The 19,221-nt window shown below is 41.1% G+C and overlaps 1 protein-coding gene across 1 annotated transcript; it reads left to right on the forward strand.

Moving 5' to 3' along the window:
• Positions 1–2,531: 2,531 nt before the first annotated feature.
• On the forward strand, positions 2,532–18,874 carry LOC306745422 (RAS guanyl-releasing protein 1-like; the record flags this gene model as incomplete). The annotated part of the gene is made up of 17 exons (XM_079228207.1): positions 2,532–2,668; positions 3,267–3,442; positions 8,158–8,275; positions 9,707–9,790; positions 9,878–10,009; positions 11,899–12,052; positions 12,225–12,398; positions 13,187–13,303; positions 13,387–13,662; positions 14,063–14,143; positions 14,878–14,982; positions 15,149–15,258; positions 15,628–15,772; positions 15,928–15,964; positions 16,342–16,473; positions 17,238–17,563; positions 17,679–18,874. 17 exons carry the CDS (start codon positions 2,532–2,534, stop codon positions 17,811–17,813), a joined length of 2,439 nt encoding a protein of 812 aa, XP_079084333.1. The 3' UTR covers positions 17,814–18,874.
• Positions 18,875–19,221: the final 347 nt, after the last annotated feature.

A 19,221-nucleotide genomic window follows, 5' to 3' on the forward strand; every position in this document is an offset into this window, starting at 1 on the left:
TGACCTTTACTAAGGTCAATGTTGCGTTCAAGAGCTTCTCGTTAACATCACCATTCCCGGTTAATGTCTGTGTGGCTAACACTATCATATATTAGCAAGGTGTTTATATAAATAATACTATTTATTTATTAACATTTTGTTGAGCAGAAGGTTGCTGCTCATATCTGATCGAGGTCCTACTTTTCCAAATACTTTTCTGTATAGAGTCTGTGGTGTTGAAGGAGCAGGCAATACTCATAGGCTTGCAGTCAGTATTGTCCACAAATGCACACTTCTGAACTATCTATTTCTTCATATAACTCCTGCAGCAGCAGCTACAATTGTCAATAATGACTTTGCCCGTCGACCATCATCTACCTGCATGCATGTCTTTTATTGTTGTTTAGCTGTCTGACTGATTTATATATTTCACATGCTCTGCATGCTTTTATGTTCTGTGCCTCTGACATGTGTTTTAGTGTCTAACTTGTCTCTATCTTGTCTTTAGTCCATTCTATTTTAACATGGTTATCCCTCGTTTTATTTGCTTTGTGTGTGTTGAATGTATGATGTGTTGTCTTGTTAGTACTTGAAAATGTCTCCTGAATGAGGTTACTATGCATTTTAATATTCTCACTCATTCATTGTTTGTGCATGCATTTGAAAAGGCTCAACATTTTATAAACTTGTATATTTAATCCTATTTCTGTTTTTAGGTTTGTTTTTTTAACATCTGCCTCTCGGGACTACAGATGAAAACTAGCCTCTTGGCTAACTCTGGAGCATTTACTGAAATGTTTTTTATTAATGTGCACTGTCCCCTGACGGTCTGCATGCTCCCAAGTGGTCAGTCACTCAAACGATATAATAGCGCCCACCAGGGGGTGATCACGGTCTTTCACTCTTCTGACCTTAGTTAGTTTGAAAGCTTTCAATCTTTCAGTCTGTGCTGGACTATAGAATATATGACATCCTTAGAGAGGTACACTTTGACTCCAATTATTCAGAGATTATAACTTCCTAAGAAATATTTGTATTTCTAACTTGGCACCGGGGTCATTCAGGGTACATAATCTTAAACGGATGTAGAAATATGGCCCACCCAAGCAGTGAATTGAGAAACAAAGAGTAATGTATGCTGCGTCACTCCTTTCTTTGACAAATAATACACAAATTGTCAATGTATTATGTATTTGTACTTCATTTTCAGTCACTACGGGGCTCAATGTCATGAGAAAAGAGTGAAATCAGATGTAGTGACACATGGGGGCAGGCTTAAGGCCTCACTGGCTGGTCTGATAACAACACTGACACAGAAAAGGGTGCAGACAAGCTATCTTATCAGAAGTCGCCAGCTGCTAATACCCAGGTGCTCATGACTTCAGTCTGGCTGTGGAAACTCATGAACTCAAACTACTGCTGGTCTATGGACAGCACGCAGGCAGGCACCTCATCAAAGGGAGGACACTGGGGTGCAGGAGGCACAGAGCGGTCTCAGATTTAATCAGACTGTGTGCACCGTATATCACTTTTTTTAATCATGGAGTGTCTTGCTCTGCCTGAGTGGAAAAGGGCAAACGCAAAGCTCCATAGCTAATTTAACACCGCTCCTTTTTTGCTTAAACTCGATGTTTTAAGGTCAAAGAAAAGCTGTTATTTTTTGCATTTCCAATTATATCTTATAAAGGTTTTCACATTATCTATTGCAGCACAGTGCAACCTCTGGTGGCACATCATTTCTTATTTGAGAAGATATGTCCTCAAGTATAGTTTTTGTCATCGTAATACAATTGTCTGAATAATCCCTTGTTCAGTCCTATAAATCAATCTTTCAAAGGCCCTCAGGTGTCACTTTAGCTACATGTTAACTTACTGTATTGTTATGAATTGGCATAATGTCTACATGAATCCCTTCTCACAGAGCTCTGTTCTCCACCCGGAAAAGTGTGATAAGACTCGTCTTAAAGCAGTTGAAAGACTTCAGGAAACCTCTACCCTGGACCAACTACTACAATAAATGTATCCCCCCATAAAAGCCCCCATGGAAGCTTACACTGTTATCCGTAGAGGAAGGTCCACCCTGTTCCTGTTCTGCAGTCTGAACAAACACAAAGGTTTTTAGTAAATCACGTCCCAGAGATTTCCCTAAATGTATTCATGTGCCAAAAGAGACATGGACTCTAAATGTGTGTGAACCTTTATAATTTTAAAATATGATTTTATGTTTCACAGCATATAGGTGGAGACTAAAATCTATGATCCGATTTTATTACAGTTTCAAATGAGGGAGGCGACAGAACAAAAATGTTTTAACATGCTTTGTCATTGTGCTTGCTCTTCTAACAAAATCAGACACCAGCGACCAAACGAGCCCTTACATTAAAGTAGTAAAAGAAAGAAGAAGACAGAGCCCTCTCTGTGAGTGACAAGCCCGGCTCCGCGGCCGCCCACTCGCAGACACGCTGGGGGACTTAATTGTGTAACGTTCATTGACGAGTCAGCACAATGCTGCGGAGACCGCGGAGGCGCACCGAGCCGAGCTGAGCCATGCAATGCTCCCATCGAGGAGAACACAGATGGACAGCCTAGTTCAGCCGCTCGTCGCCCAGTACCTCGCCATGGGCTGTCAATCAAAGGAAAACAACCAAAACGAAAGTATAACGTCGGACGAAAAGGGAAAAGACGATGCGTAAGTCAGATACTCTTTTCCTGATTTTTTTTTTTTTTTTTAGTGGAGTATGTTGGGTTTTGGCGAAAATTTGCGGACTTATTTAACAATAGCTTGATTATTTAAATGATCAGAGTTGGACTAGTGACTGTTCTTAGTGCTAAATAAACTGGCATTTCCACAATTTTTTTTTATATGTGTGCCTAAACAGTGCGTGAACAGCTAACTTTAGGCTACCCAATTACTTTACGCACAGGTTATACTTTCTGACCTGCTGCACTTAACATGCATATTTACATTTAACATGTTTCGATGTTTTATGGTTCAAATTCCTCCTTGTTTACTGGTCACTCAACACTTTGAACTGGATGTCCGCAATCAACCGGTATTTCCCTAAGTTAAAAGGAAGGAAATGAGAACAATGAATAGCTAAATTCCAGGAGGTTCTTAAATTCAAACAATGGCTCCAATTTCTTGTGACATAGATCGTTTCATGTGTCATCATCTGTGTGGTCTCATGAGATTATGGCTTGAAACACGTGTACGACTAGACTTTCATTGCAGCAAGCCCTCCTGTCACTTCCTCCCCCTCACTCTTCTTGTGTTGGTGTTTCTCAAGGAGAGTGTCTCCAGGATGCAGCTCCAGGTCTAGAGTTTCTCCTCCAGGCCGCCCTCACAGGTTCCACAAACCCAGCCCGGCCCAAACAACCCCGGGGAAATCCATGGTGTCCCTGGGTCCCCTGACAAAGGGGGGAAGCTGGGAGGACCTCATCCAGGCCTGTCTGCAGTGCTTTGGTGAGTTAATGTGACCTGCCATGCCACCAGTGTTGTTGTTTTATTGGTGGAATACTGCAGTGAGGTGTACACCATGAGCACCGGTGTGTGTGTTTGTGTGTGTGTGTGTGTGTGTGTGTGTGTGTGTGTGTGTGTGTGTGTGTGTGTGTGTGTGTGTGTGTGTGTGTGTGTGTGGTCCGTGTTTGTGTCACGCGGAAGTCTTTTCTGTGTGCGTTTTGTCTACGTTTGACTTTTCTGCAGTATTTGTCTCTGTTATTGAGAAACAAGGAGATAATAAACCAGTTTACGAGCCATCACATGCTGTTGTTTCCCAGAAGTCTCTGTTTTTCCCCACATTTTCTTCTGGCATTTGACTGCAAACCTCCCAACAAGTTTGGGCAGGCCTCTAAGGAAATGGAGTCGGCATTTGAAAGTGAAATGGATTTTCTGAACTCACCTGACTATATTTTAGTTTAATGTAGGTTTTTTATGTTTTGAAGATGAAATCCGTCTTTTAAATGCTTGCCGGTCAGATTTGAGTATTTTTCTGCTTTTGAGTGATTTGAAAATATGAAGGAAAACAGTATTTGATGATTATGTGTACCATAATTAGCTATGCCACTGCATTTGTCAATGAATCATTTTCAATATTTGACTGTATGCAAGATGCATCGTTTATTTAAATGAAAAGGGGCAGCAGTGATTGAGTGGGCTGTAGCTGGATCAATCAAGCAATGATCATTGGCTTCATCAAGTTGTCAGGAGTGCTCCCAGAGTTATGGTGATTGTGTCTCTGCAGAGACAAGCTTTCAAATTGCCGTTGCCTGGTTACACAAATGGAGCAAGAGCAATGGAGAGGCGTTACAATGACATCCTATAACTACATTTATCTGTGGAGAGGTAAAAGCGGGCAGTAATGACAGCCTGCTGCTCATTTCAGATCGACGAAAGGAACTGACTTAATCAGAAGAAGAGTTAAGGAACACTATCATAGCACGCTCTGAACACTTGCTGAAAGAAATGTCAATACGTGTGATCCACATGCTGAAGATGGCATCACACTGAGTACAGTGTGTTATTATGAATGAGGGTTTCCTTGAACACCTCCTGATAAAATGGAACATAGTTCTGCTCCTCCTGGCCCACATCACAGGCGAACCCCTGAGGTCTGCTGATCCTGCCACCTTTTCAAATGTGAGAGTTCACGTAAGAGCTATTTGAAGGATTACCTGATGGAGGCTTCAAGCCTGGCTGAGCCGAAAGGTCAGCTCCCCTAACGGTGGTCCTCAGATGCTGACCAGCCTTTGAAATGCAGAGCACGATGAGGTGTGGATCAATAGCTGTTGACATCATCACTCTCTCTCTCTCTCTCTCTCTCTCGACCACACCGCACGCTCTGAACATGCCCAATGTCGACCTCATGCATATTTCATTTCACAGTTAATTTGTATTTATACAGGTTTTCTTTTTATTAGATATCATTTATAAAATATGTAAGAAATTAAACAATATGATTCTTACAGTGAGAATCTTTCTGTTGGCTGTATAGAAAGCCCTCAACCTCTGAAGCAGCTTAACTCCCCCATCATGTTCCAAATGTGTTCCTTTGAAGTGATTTTACATTGGGTAGCTTTGAACTATTAACGACATAAAAGTAGATAATAATAATGATAATAATACCATATGTTTCAATATTTTTCTTATGCAATTGAATCGTGGATGTTTGCATTCACACTCGTATCACTTGGAGTGGCAGAAACCGGATGTTTCAAGCATGTTATCATTACTTACCAACTATTTCCGAATCAGAATGAGGTTTATTGCCAAGTAGGTTGTTTGCTTACGTGAAATTTGCCTTTGTGTTTGCTTTGTACAATAAATATATTAAGAGGAAAGAAAGGATACAGGCAATACACTGCAAAGATCAAGAACATAAATAGAAAAAGTACAATAAAAACTAAACAAAAAACTGTTGTGTGTACAGTATAACTGTAATATGTACAGTATACCTTTTTCCGAGTAATAGAGCTGTACAGTTGTGTGCAGGATTAAAAAAAAAATCAGGGGATGTGCAAACGTTGAATGTAGAGGGATGAGCGTCAATGTCACACAGATGTGAAATGTTATGGGGTAGACAGCCACCATTTGTACATTCTCCTATGTATAGACATATGTTTAAAGTTGAATTATGAAATTCTATTTGATAAAATGAGTCAAACTACTCCAAAATCTTCCGATGCTGCAGAGGTACTCCCTGTCGTACAAGTACCAGTAGCAGAGAATCTCTGCTCTAAAGTTTAAATTCAAACATAGTCCGTAAAGTTACTGTGGGACCTGATCATTTTGGAGATATTTGTTCAGAGACCTAATCATCATCCTGCATCTGATTTGGAATCCTCTAAAACAAAGGGACCACCAGTCTGAACGCCTCTGTCAAAACAAGGAAAAACGCTGATGAATGTCTAAGATAACCTTAAAAGTGGGCCAGGCGCTGCGTGCCCTTGGCTGTGTTTATCACCATACAGTATCACACAGTTCCAGTGGAGCGGGCGGCAGCTTTCCTAATTTTCCAGTCAGGAACAGACAGTGGAGAGGGGATTTCCTCCTGCAATTAACCCTGCACAGGGAGGGTTAGCGGTTGGAAAGTTGTGAAAAAAAGGATGGAGCAATTGTTTACTTGATGGAGAGTCATGACTTCCTGTTGTGCATTTGCTATAGGTCTGATTCACAGCTGATACCTGTTGCCAGAGTGGAAACTCAAATATGAGTGAGTTGATCATTTTGGTAATGTCAAGAAGAAGAAGAAGTGGGTATTGCTTTCTATACATATATGTCTTAACTGCATCAGAGCGTTAGTACTTTACCAGCCATGTTATTTTAATTGCTAGGCATTGTTTCACTCTTCTTCTCTTTCCCTCTCTTATTGACTTGACTGGTGAGGGAATTGATATTCACTGGTTTTGGCTGGTAGAGGCTGTGTTACAAACAGAAACACACCCCAAGCAGGATATGAGGGCTAGATTAGTCAGCTGCAGCTGGAGTGGTGAGTTGCTTACAGATAACAAAGATTAGAAAACATGTTGCCATGGCGTCCGAGGTATTTCCAAGGTGACATGGTTTAAAAGTGGGTCCACAGATGCCTCATGTCCTTGATGGTGTCAAGATACTGGTAAAGCTGAAAGGGAAACAGTTCTCAGCTCGACGACTCACACATTTTCAGCACAATGTTTTAATTCTCTGCAGTTTGTCGAAGGGAGATGTAAACAGCCTAAAACACACCTTGATGTATAGATATTATTTCAAGATGCAATTAAAAGCTCTTCTTCTTTTTGTCCGTCGCTAATTCTCTGCATGTCATTGGTTTTAGGGTAAGTGGTGCGCTGCTACCCTGGAAAAAAAAGTGTTTTCTGCAATTAAAGGTCAGACCTGGCGTTGTGATGTTATGTCATACTTTGTACACGTGGAGGCTCATTTTGTAAAGTGGTCGACGAGAAAGCGTCTCACCCCGTGGGTCTCAAGATGTCAGCTGTAGCCCAGCATCAGACAACCGAGATAAGAAAAGGTGGTCTGGCCACAATGGGAGGAAGTGAGATATACACAAGGAAAAAGGAAGCGAAAAAGGTAGTGAGACTAGCGAGCCGTAGAGGTTCACACAATCAGAGGAAAAGGCAAATCTTCACAAAAGGGGTCCGTGCTGCATAGTATGACACCATATGTTACAGTGTGTGCTTCAGCTGGTGTTTTAGACGGTTAACCTAACCCTCTGCTGTCAGTGATCGGAGTATCTATGTCATAGTATTCACAGGTAACGCTTGAGGATTATTCAGAGGCAGAGGATCATAATTAAGAGATGTGTAATCAAAGGAATCATCTAGAATAATCTATGAATCACTGCATCCACAGACATTGGTTTATTTAAAAAGAGTGGTCCATCCATCATCGCATTTCATTCAGAAAATAGTAATTGAAAGATGAGGCTGATATTCTATATGTTCTTATTATCAAATCCAATGAAAGACCAGAACCACAAATTAATTGATACGACGTACGGATATTGCCAGATGTATCTTATTCTTCTCTGCCATAAACCTCCATTGTTGTCCAAAAACTATAACAAGTCCATGAGCCACAACATACTGGACGAGATGTTCCTTCATTACTGCAAACATGGGGCCTGTAGTTTATTTAGAGTCAATCCCACATTGGTGAACAATCCAATCCAATGCTGACAATATTCAATAGAGCAGCAAATTTAGATTAATCCTCAACTGAAAATAGTACCAAACAATTATTTACTCCTGTTCAAATAATGTTTGCTCAAATGTGTTTTTGGAAAATGTATTCAGCCTTTTCTGAAAATTAAAGTATATAATTGTGACATGGGATTTATTGGCAAAGAGAATGATATCGCACATGAACCATAGCTCTTGAACTACATATAACATAACATATATATATATATATATATATATATATATATATATATATATATATATATATATATATATATATATATAACATAAACAGTGTACTTTGTAAAAGCAGAGCAATGATGGTTGTAAAGTAAAGTTAAACACATGTGATGTGTGCTGCCACCTGAACAACGGAAACCTTGTATCCCTTCTGATGCAACTTTTATTTTCAGGGGATGACATGTTGACATGTGTTTTTTTTGTTTGTTTTCTCCACTTTGCAGCAATGATGGTGAATTTAAGTCTGTGCATTTTGTCTTGCAGACTCGGATGGCGGTGTGTGTGGAAGCAGCCACCTGTTGAACATCACCCTGACCATGCACCGCATCCACATCTCCTCCTGTGATCTGCTGGACAAACTCACCACTCTATATCCTTCAACGTTATCTCTCTTAACACAGACAGATGATTCAAACAATGCAACTGGCCAATTTTGAGCACCAAATGTAAGTCGGGATCAGATCACTGGCTCTGTTATGTGCTGCTTTCCTTTGGTTGTCAATAGCAACCGGCAATCAAGCTTGGACTTGGCTTACGACAGCCTGTAGCCGTCAGTGTAAAATGTGATAGAGGCAAGTGGCAGCTCATGTTTACTCCTGCTGTCAGTTGCTGTAGACCTTTTACATCTCTGTCCGTGTAAATTCCCTTCACTCTGGGCCCTATAGCCCATGCATTCAATAGCAATCTCAATAATCTCTTTCAAAATGTTTAATTTTCTCGACTTCACACCTTTTTTTTTTGGTAGTATTGTGACTTGAGTGAAGGGCCTGTAATCTAGGCTTCCACTCAGGAAACAGCCGTGGCGTCACTAAGCCTCTCAGAGGAGCCTCCTGGCCCCGGTGAGCAGCCTCTGGGCTCCAGGTGTTAATTACCTCTGCCTCTTTCACATTCAGGTCCTCTTCAACGAAATATAAACACAGACCCTCCATTGCTTAAAGAGGCCCCGTCACACTAACCCACGTCAGAGCGTGCAACGCCGAATGCCCCTCTTTGCCGCTATTTTTAACGCTCTCGTTCTGAGCCGAAGACCCGAAAGGATGCATCAAATACATTCAGCGTAGGGATGGAGGAAAGAGACACGGGGGCCATTAACAGCCTTCATCACAGTCTGGCCTTGGGATTGCGTGGGCAGATCTTCTGCTCCCATGACGCAATTTAGCCTTTTTATATGAATCACTTTAAGCTGATTTCTGCCAATTGAGAGCTACATTCTGTACATACGAGCTGCTTAGTATGATGAGGAAATATCTTTGTGTGTGTGCTGTATATCAATTGACAGTGTTTTTGTGGTCAACATGTGCAAAATGGAAGCCTTTAGCGACCATGTTAAATAATAATATTCTTTTGGGCTTTGATGAAAACATCGCCAGAGTCCAACCACTAAACAATGCACGTTAATCAACAGCTGCTCTACAGTATGTGAGGCATTGATTGTGTGTTCTCTTTGTACATTTTGTTATTCACTTGCTTCTGTATGCCAGAGTGATTCATTCAGTGATGCTCATCAGAGTTTGGCTTCATGCAGTCGCCTCCTCCCACATTACCAAATGCCGCTTCTGTTCGCCTTTTGCTTTAGTTGCTGTAGTTTTTGTTAATGAGTTGTTTGTCCGAAAGAAACCCTGCAGTCGAAATACACATATGTTCATTGTTTACTCAAAACGTACCGGTCTTGTACAATTTCAATGATCTGCCGATTTTGAAAGTGTTGCAAAGCCTGAAAAGCTGCGGACACCTGATGTGAATCCCAGCTTTAACTTTAAGACAATTAAACCAATCTTTACCCGGGTTGCTAATCACGATAAGTCAAAATCAGCTTCTTAACCAAAGCCTTTACGTTCAAAATAGCGCTGGACAATGAGCAGCCAACAGAGTGCCAGAGGATATGCTACCTCATCAGGTCAGTTTTACACAATTACTCATTGTACGAGTCTAACTTTATTTGGATGTTCTGTGTCGGTCTCATGGCATCACCTCTGACCCGCAGGTATTGGATCCAGGAATTCTGGATGATGTTCCGGTTGCACCACAGCTTGTCAGACAGCCTGGACCAGTTTCGGGAGCTGATCAGAGAGCAGGGACAGGAGCATCTTTGCTCTCTTCTCGAGACCAAATGGATGTAAGTGTTAATCTCTGACCAGCTGGCAACTGAGACATTAGGCCTACACCACACTCAGTGGTTTGTTCAGTCACGATCCAGAATGCAGACTTTGAACTGTGAACAGTCGAACTTTGAGGCTTCTTATGTAGCTATGCAGCTTTCCCACGGTTTGACATTCTCTTCTATAAACCACTTGACTACTTAACTACTCTGCCTGCAGCGAACAATAATATATGACAAGTTATTCATGTCGTCTATAAAATTTCAGAAAATGTTCTCCCAATTTTCTAGAATCCAAGGCATTAATGTCTTTCCAAAAATATTTAATTTATTATCATAGAAGAATATACACACTTGCATATCTCCGCAACGACAAAGTCGATTAAATACATTTAAATTGCTAAAATACCGTAACTCTTGTGAGATGAGGTATGTGGTTTAAAAAAAAAAAAACATGCAGAAACAGCTGATAATTTTGACCGAAAAACAAGTTTTTTTGACTGAATATGCTTCATAGCATGCCAATGCTTTCCTGGATTTTGTTAATTGTTGCAGATTTCAATGCTTTAGGTCTTAATCTTTCTTAAAAGGTCCACTTTTAGTCTGTGGTTTGTTGTTAAGGCACCGAACAATACTTTTAAAAGCTCTCAAGGAGTCCTTTTTGATACACCTTGCTGATCCTCATGCTGGATGTTCATAGTTAAGATCAAAATATCCATTAAAAGTGATTTCTTTGCAGATATACATTTTTTTCCCCAAGACTTTGCTGAAAGAATACATATGAATAAAGTATTGGTCTATGCTGTTTTACAGTGTACAGTGACCATAGACTACATCTCCCACAATGCATGCCGATTGTGTGACCTGCAAATGAACGGCATCCTACCGCGAGAAAGCAGTGTTTCCATATTGCCGTTTAACTAAAGACGAGTGATTACATTTAAAAAGATCGACAAATAATCCCAAAATGTCCAAAAAGAGCGAGATTGATGAAGAGGAAGGCCATTCAAAGAAGATGGGAAAGTACATGTTTGTGCTTCAAGGAGAGAAACCATTAAGTCTTCTGTGTTGTGAGGAAGTGTCGGTGATGAAGGAATACAATTCACGTCGCCCTTTTGACATCAAACACAGAGCTAAGTACGCTAAATTTAGCCTCCCCAAGAAAAACATAGTTGTCCAAGGTGTGCCCCAAGCCACATGAATATATGTGAGCAGGTGAGCCCCAGACCACACCTGTTCTCACAATTAGTTGTTGGACCAGTTATGTCCTTCTCAGCTGTGACAAAAAAGCTTTGAACAAAGTCAATGTAATAACGTGCGTTTGATGTTTGTCTTTATTCTCTCTTTTTTATTTTGATCTTTGATAGAGTAATGTGGGCCTCTTAACGCTGCATTAAATGGAGTTATGTTGTAATAACATTTGCTTACTTATATTTTTACTTTTATATAAATGCATGTCCAATATTTTTACACTTGAATAAACAATAATCAAATGCAAAGACAGTTATTTAACGTTAAGTTAGGGAGTAGTTTATACAGTGTTGCAGTTACAATCGGCCCTTTGAGGGCAACCATAATGCTGATGATGGTGAAAATGAGTTTGACACCCCTGCTCTAGGGGTTCTATCATTTTGAATAGGTTAATTGTTGAAATAACATTTTACAACTTTACAATTTATGGCTGCACAGTTATGTCCAAATGTATATATAATTCAGCATATTGGTTGCTTTGGAAGTGTTTGCATATTTCCTCGAATTTAAAAAAAATTAGAAATTCCTGGGCACATTAACACAAGTCTGTATTGATGGACACACTGTCTGAAGCTGTAATTTCCCAATTTATGAAGTCATGCTACTCCTTTGCTGATTGTAAATGTTGTTGGGTTATATTCGATGGTGTGTTCTAGAAATGAACGCGACTGGTCGTGGAAGGCCAGCCAGAAGATCAAAGCTAACAGCAGTAAAAAAAGGAAGGTCTCTCTTCTTTTTGATCACCTGGAGCCCATTGAGCTGGCTGAGCATCTCACCTTCCTGGAATTCAAGTCCTTCTGCAGGATATCAGTGCGTATACACACTAAAATACTGTTTTGAGTTTATATGGTTCATCATTTGCACGTTGATAATTTGTTTATTTCACATGCATCTCTGTGAACGGAAAACCAGTCGGTATTTCCTCTCGACGGGAAATGCCTTCCAGTTTCCGTGCAGCAGTTTATGCTCCTCTCTCTGTCAGTTTGTAGACTATCAGAATTACATTAGAAGCTGCTGCATGAAGGACATCCCCGTGATGGAACGTTCCATCGCCCTGTGTAATGGTATCTCCCAATGGGTTCAGCTGATGGTGCTGAGCAGGCCGACAGCTCAGCTGAGAGCTGAAGTTTTCACCAAGTTTATCCACGTGGCAAAGGTAGTGGTTTAATCAACCTCTCACTACTACTCTTGCACTTTCTGTTCCTGGTTTAGCAGAAAAATGTAACTCTATTTGACACATTTCCTCTTTGCTTGCATCTACGTGCTATTGTTCATACACTTTATCCAACTAATGACAGCCTATGGTCATACTCTGAACAGCACTATAGATGCTACATAATTGACAGTTGCATAATGCATATTCACCGAAAGCTATAATGATTCTCAACAGCTCTGCTGCAGGCTTTTAGCGTATCCTAAGATTTTCCCAATAGAAAATTATGAACTGAACACAAGCTAATGGAGTCGTCAAGTGGAACACGCGTAGACACAGGGGAGGATGTGGAAGTGGTAAAGACAGAAGTGAGTGTAAACCTTGCTTCTAAAACCATTCCAATGTGAAGCTGCCTGCGGCCTGCTGAGAAGCAATGCGCATGGCAAGGGAGCATTTAGGCAGGCTTGTACTATGGAGGACCTCTTGCACTGCTAATGCACCAGTCTGCTGCTGCTCACTGCTGTCAACCTCAAACGCATGTGTGTGAAAATGAATTTCACACCATAATGCTCCAGTGACAGCACAAAGTTAGAGAACTGAAAAGAGAGGGAACAGCACGGAAATGAGTGAGATATCAGAGCGCAGTAAGAAAAACCCAACAATGTAAGTGGCTTATGTAACTGCAGTGTTGTGGATTATATAACCAGGGCTACCTGGAACAAGTTTAATTGTGCGTGTTTATGTGTGTGCGGATGGACTGATATGTGTGCTTTTTTGTGTGCATCCACCAGAATCTACATCTCATGCACAATTACAACACACTAATGGCGGTGGTGGGAGGGCTTTGTCACAGCTCGATCTCCAGACTGAAGGACACCACCTCACATGTACCCAACGAGGTCACAAAGGTAAATGACACGTACCACCATAAGATCCAGTTCATATTCAGAGCCATAACAGCCTCACAAAAGTACATCTATTCACTTCCCAGGTACTGAACGAGATGACAGACCTGCTGTCCTCTTGCAGAAACTATGACAACTATAGACAAGCTTACAACAGGTGTACAGGTTTTAAAATCCCTATTCTCGGCGTTCACCTCAAAGATCTGATTTCGGTTAACGAGGCCATGTCAGACTACGTGGAGGACAACAAGGTGAACGTCCAGAAGCTCCAGGCACTCTATAGCCACATTAATGAGCTGATCCAGCTCCAGCAAATCCCTCCGAGGCTGGACGCAAACAAGGACCTGGTCCATCTGTTGACGGTAGTGCACTCTTCATTGCAACTTTACATTTTGATTATTTTCAAATTGTTATGTAGCTTCATGTGATTCACAAAATTGAATGCTAGCGCAGATGCAAATGAGCGCCTTACAGCATGTGGATTGTCCGCGCTTGTGTGGGTGTGATGAGAGTCTATGATCTATGAGTGTGTGGGTGACGAACTGAGTGTGAATGAAAAAGAGTTCTGATTGCTATATTGTTGTGCCATCTGTGTGCGATGCTTTAATCATACTTGAACGACAGAATGCCCATGAAGAGATAATGTGACCTAATATTGCCCTCATCAAAACATGTTTCAAGGACAAAAACATATATACAGAGTGCTCTTACGCTTTCTGTTCATCTCTCATGTGCTGACATGTGTTCTCTCATTCCCTACAGCTGTCCTTGGACCTTTACTACACTGAGGATGAGATATATGAACTGTCTTACACCAGAGAACCCAAGAACTGTAAAGCACCTGTGAGTGATAGAAGCAGTCAGTTAAAAACTGTTTACCAGACAAGAGGAAAAGATTGGTACCAGTTTCGACTGTATGCTAAATATGAAGCTACGTGTTAGCTTAGCTCAAAGACTGGAAACGTCTGTCAACTAGCTAGAAGCTTAAACAAAATGATTAAAACAAAGGCTGAGTAATACTTAAGGGACTAGTTTTACGTTTTGGGGAGTACAGCTATTCTCTTTCTTTCAGAAGTTAGAAAAAATTGATACCACTCGTATGTTTGTTTGCTGAATGTGAAGCAACAGCAAGCAGCTGGTTAGCTTAGCTTAAAGACTGGAAACAGGGAAGAAATGGCTTGCCTGGCTCTGCCCCAAGGGAACACAATCCAATTACCAGCACCTCTAAAGCTTACCAATCAACAGGGGACATCTCCCATTTGTATTCCGTACAAAAATCAAAGTGTAAAACATCCATTCTTTATGCTACGCTAAGCTAACCAGCTGCTGGCTACAACTACATATTTGCAAACATGAGAGCGGTATCGATATTCTCATTTGACTCTGCACGAAAGCAACTTATTTCCTAAATGTCGAAATACATATATGTTCTTCAAAGCATTAATCAGCTTTATTTCAAAGAATAGTTTGCCTGCTTCTGAAGGACACTCATAGATTTAATGTAACAGAATAATATTTGACATGTTTATCTGCGTGCTCAGGGTTGTTTTTTTAATGACTAATTCATTTTCTATCAGCCAGCCACCCCCTCTAGACCTCCAATGGTTGTGGACTGGGCACCAGGAGTGGCTCCCAAACCCGATCCCCGAACCATCAGCAAACATGTGCAGAGAATGGTGGATGTAAGTACTTCATTTTTCAAGTGTAGCTTATCAGCAATGCTGTTATATAACCATAATCAATTCTTTTAAATATTCTTCTGGATGCTGCCATTTTGACAGCCTGCTCTTGCAGCTATTGTGCACTAATAATCAAGCAACAATGGTGTTTGCCTCTTGTCTTTCACAGTCCGTGTTTAAGAACTACGATCACGACGAGAACGGCTTCATCTCTCAAGAGGAATTTGAGAAAATTGCAGCTAGCTTTCCGTTTTCCTTCTGTGTCATTGACAAAGAGAAGTGAGCTTGTTTGACAGATCATGCAGTTGCTCTGAGCTCATTTGTGGCTTCAGAGGAGAGGAAGAAAAGTGGTATTTGTAGTGATGAGTGTAGCAACAGGAAACGTAAAATAACTACAGAACTTACCATAACACCCACCACTAAATACTCACGTTTTTATTTATCGTGCTCGTCCGGTATAACCCACAGATTATTACGCGAGCCCTCATTTAGACCTAAACATAGACCACCATAGTTGATGGTTATATTTTCACATTGCATAATGACATTACCAAACATTAAGATATGAAGTGAAGATACTATCTATTTCCCATATCTACTGGTTTCATTCGTTATAAGTTATTCTGTGTATGTGTTGTGGTTGTCCAGGGAAGGCCTCATCAGCAGAGAGGAGATCACAACCTATTTCATGCGGGCAAGTGTCATCTGCTCCAAACTGGGTCTTGGCTTTGTCCACAACTTCCAGGAGACCACTTACATGAAACCAACCTTCTGTGACAATTGCTCTGGATTTGTAAGTCACCACAAAAACTCAATCTATGAAATAATGTAGCCGCTTAGCTGCTATGGCAGGGCGAAGAAACAAAAGTCTCTTCCAATATGTAACCTTGTTTTTAGTTTTATTTTTGCTACACTGTGAAAAAACGGTCTTCATATTCTTTTTCACAGCTGTGGGGTGTCATCAAGCAAGGCTACAGATGCAGAGGTGATTGTGATTATATCTTTGGCTAAAACAAGTATCATGCTTGAAAATTAGGTACACATTGTCTGGTGGGGAGCAGGTTAAGTGAAGCTATATTAGGACGGTGTAGTGTGGTTTTCTGTGTTGCACACACCTTGCTGAGCCTTGCAGCACATGAAAAAAAGAAATCTGCAGCCAGAACCACAGTTTTTTTCCCCCTCCCCCGTCCCTCAATAGATCTGAGAGCTATTTGTTTGCCTGACGGTAAGCATGCAGAAGTCTGAGAGTTGCATTTGCAGAATAGATGGTGTTCAAAGAAATGTCAGTCGAAGTCAGTTTGTAGATGTTAGACGAACGCTAGTTCCTGTTCTGACATGTTGTGCATTCTTTGGCTTGCTTAGACTGTGGGATGAACTGCCACAAGCTGTGCAAGGAGCAGGTGGCGTTTGAGTGCAAGAAGAACGCCAAAGTGACCAACGCCATCGACAGTCCGACACCGAGCTCCAGCTCTGTCACCATGGGCACCTCAGAGGGTGGGTTTGGATGACTGGGTTTATTATCTCCATAAACAGTCCCATTGAGACACACACACACACACACACACACAGATACATTACCTTTACACAAGTTCCCACAGATGCAGACTCTCACCTGAACTATGAAGACAATAACATGCATGTAACATGGCAGCAATAGGGACAGGTGTCATCTGGTGGCAGATACGTTTTTTTGTCAAACGTTCATCAACTAAGCATGTTATTTCCTGTAATCACTGCCCGGCCCACTGTACAGAAAACAATAAAAGTCAGAATTTACATGATTTCACTTTAGTTTGCTGCAGCTTGAAGAAAACAAGTCTTGAGCACAGAGTTCACTGTCAGGGTGATTTCCCTCCAGCTGTCATTAGGAACTTTTTCACTTCCAGTAATACTGAAGCTACCCACCTGCAATGAGAAAGCTACTATATTCAGAACAGAAGAACTTTCGATTTTACTTGGTGAGGATTGACACAACAAGACACTTGGTTAAAAACATGGGGGCTATATTAAGACAGGTCCTCTTCAAATGAGTCTTTGTGACGTGCTATTTTGGCATATGGTTTATTTGGCTTGTGTTTCAGTGCATACATACTGAGTAATTTTGCTTTGTGGTAGTAGATGGCTTCAATCTTATGAGCTTATTCTCCTTAAAGACATGATTTTGATTAAAGTGGAGACAGTCAAGTAGGTCATGATAACAATCTGCATTTTCCATTTGTCTCATTTATAATAATTACTGATAATGACCCCGTCTCCAGGTTCAGAGGAATGTCCTTTCCCCTACCCGCCAGATGACGGCAAAGACTGGAGCCCAGACTCCCCAGTCGCCTCCTATTCGAGGCCCCGGAAGGTCCATAGTGCCACCCAGACAGAGGGACCCCAACTGTCTTCTGCAGACCAAGAGGCCAGCCGCCTTCAGCCTTCTCTGCTCGTCCCAGCACCACCACCCCTCACCTCATGTCCCAGCCCGGTGCCCCAGAGAAAACAGCGCCACTGTGCCAAGTGGGAAAACAGAGCGTCGGTTGTGCAAAAGCCTAAAGAGCCAGATGATGAGAACAAACCCACCTATGAATCTCTGGAATCAGTGAGTGTCCGGACCATGTTTCATTCCCCCCCCCCCCCCGTACCCCAACAAAGGCACAGTTCTTAAATGCGTCACAGTTACTATACTTCATATACATCTTCTGTGTCTTTCGCAGAACAACCAGAGGCTCCAGAACACCAATGAAACACTATGTAGGAAGCTGAAGGAGGCAGAGCGGGAGGTGGAGATACTAAAGACACTGCTCAAGAGGCATGCTCTCCACCCTGTGGAGGAAGACTCCTCCTCCTAGACACACATTTACTCTGGATCTCCTCAAGGGAGACTGCTGCTGCCCCCCTGTGGCAGAATGTGTACATCTGGATCCAATAAGGTATTGGTCATGAACAGTGCAAGTATTTTACCGGTCTGACCCAATCAATTTGGCGTTAGGTGGTGTAAAGTAGATTATGATGCACATAGCTATAGTCACGGTGTTTTAATGCTAATAGTATTACAGTCAAACAAAAAAGCCAATCATTATGTCGCCAATAACGAAGTTAAGAACCTTTTTGAGGAGTATGGATTTTTTGGAACTAGCTACAGTACATGTGCCAAAAATACAGTAACAATACTGTAGTGTTATATTTAAAGAAGTTTCAAGTGAGCAGGAGTCCTTCTACTGTATTGTACAGTTTACAGAAGAGTGACAATTGTTGCAATGAGCATTACTCACTTTTTTTAGTGATTCTTTAAGAGATGGAAAGGAGTTCTCTATGTTGAAGGAAAACATAGAAAACAATATTGAATGAAGGATCGCAGTGTTTAAGAGTGAAAACAGGGCAAAATGTGTTTGCTCTGTTCTTGATCAATAATGCGACGAGATATTTATGTTAAACATAAAATGGAAATGAGAGGAAAATGAGACGTTTATTGTGATTATTATTAAAACCACAAGGGCCCACTGATTATAGCATGATCATGAAGGTTGGTGGCATCCGATGTACAGAACTATTATTGCTCTGCATCATTGTCCCTGTTCATATCAATGCACGAGATGTTGTCAGTGCTTCTGTTAATATTTATTGTTTCAAACACTACATGACGTAGGGGAGTGACAGAAATGGACATTTTGTACAGCATACTGGTACTTTCAGTGAATTATTTATGTGTTACTTGGCATCATATTGATTGGCATTTATGTTACCTTGTTGTTGTGTGGCCCGTTGTGGGAGTGTTGTACTGTGAGCCACATGTGTTTGTACTGTGTGTAATGTTCTGTAAATACAAAGTATACAAAGTACCATCTTAATTAAGTCAAGGCTCATCCCTTCGGTCAGTATTGTTCTCTTATTGTGTCAATAAATACTGCATTATATATATAAAAGCATCGCTTGTGTTACTCCATTTGGCCACTGGGGGCCACTAAAGCCTCATACTATTTCTTCAGGGATAATGATTATTGACTTATTGTGTTTTCAGACTCTCTGGACCTGTTCTATAAATACGTTGCACTCTAATCTGTCTTTTACCTTCGACACGTATCAAATCAAAGAGCAAAATAAGGGATAATTTTCTCCACTTTCCCAACAAAAAGGAAAAGCAGAGTTTCCCAAGAAGCAAGTTCAGAGATAAATTTAGTAATCGCCGTCATCAGCTAATCGTTCTGTATATTTGTATGAAATGGACGACTGATGAATGTGCGAGACATAATGCTCAAA

This window comes from Taurulus bubalis, assembly GCF_910589615.1.
Source record: "Taurulus bubalis genome assembly, chromosome: 1".
Taxonomy (NCBI): Eukaryota; Metazoa; Chordata; class Actinopteri; order Perciformes; family Cottidae; genus Taurulus; species Taurulus bubalis.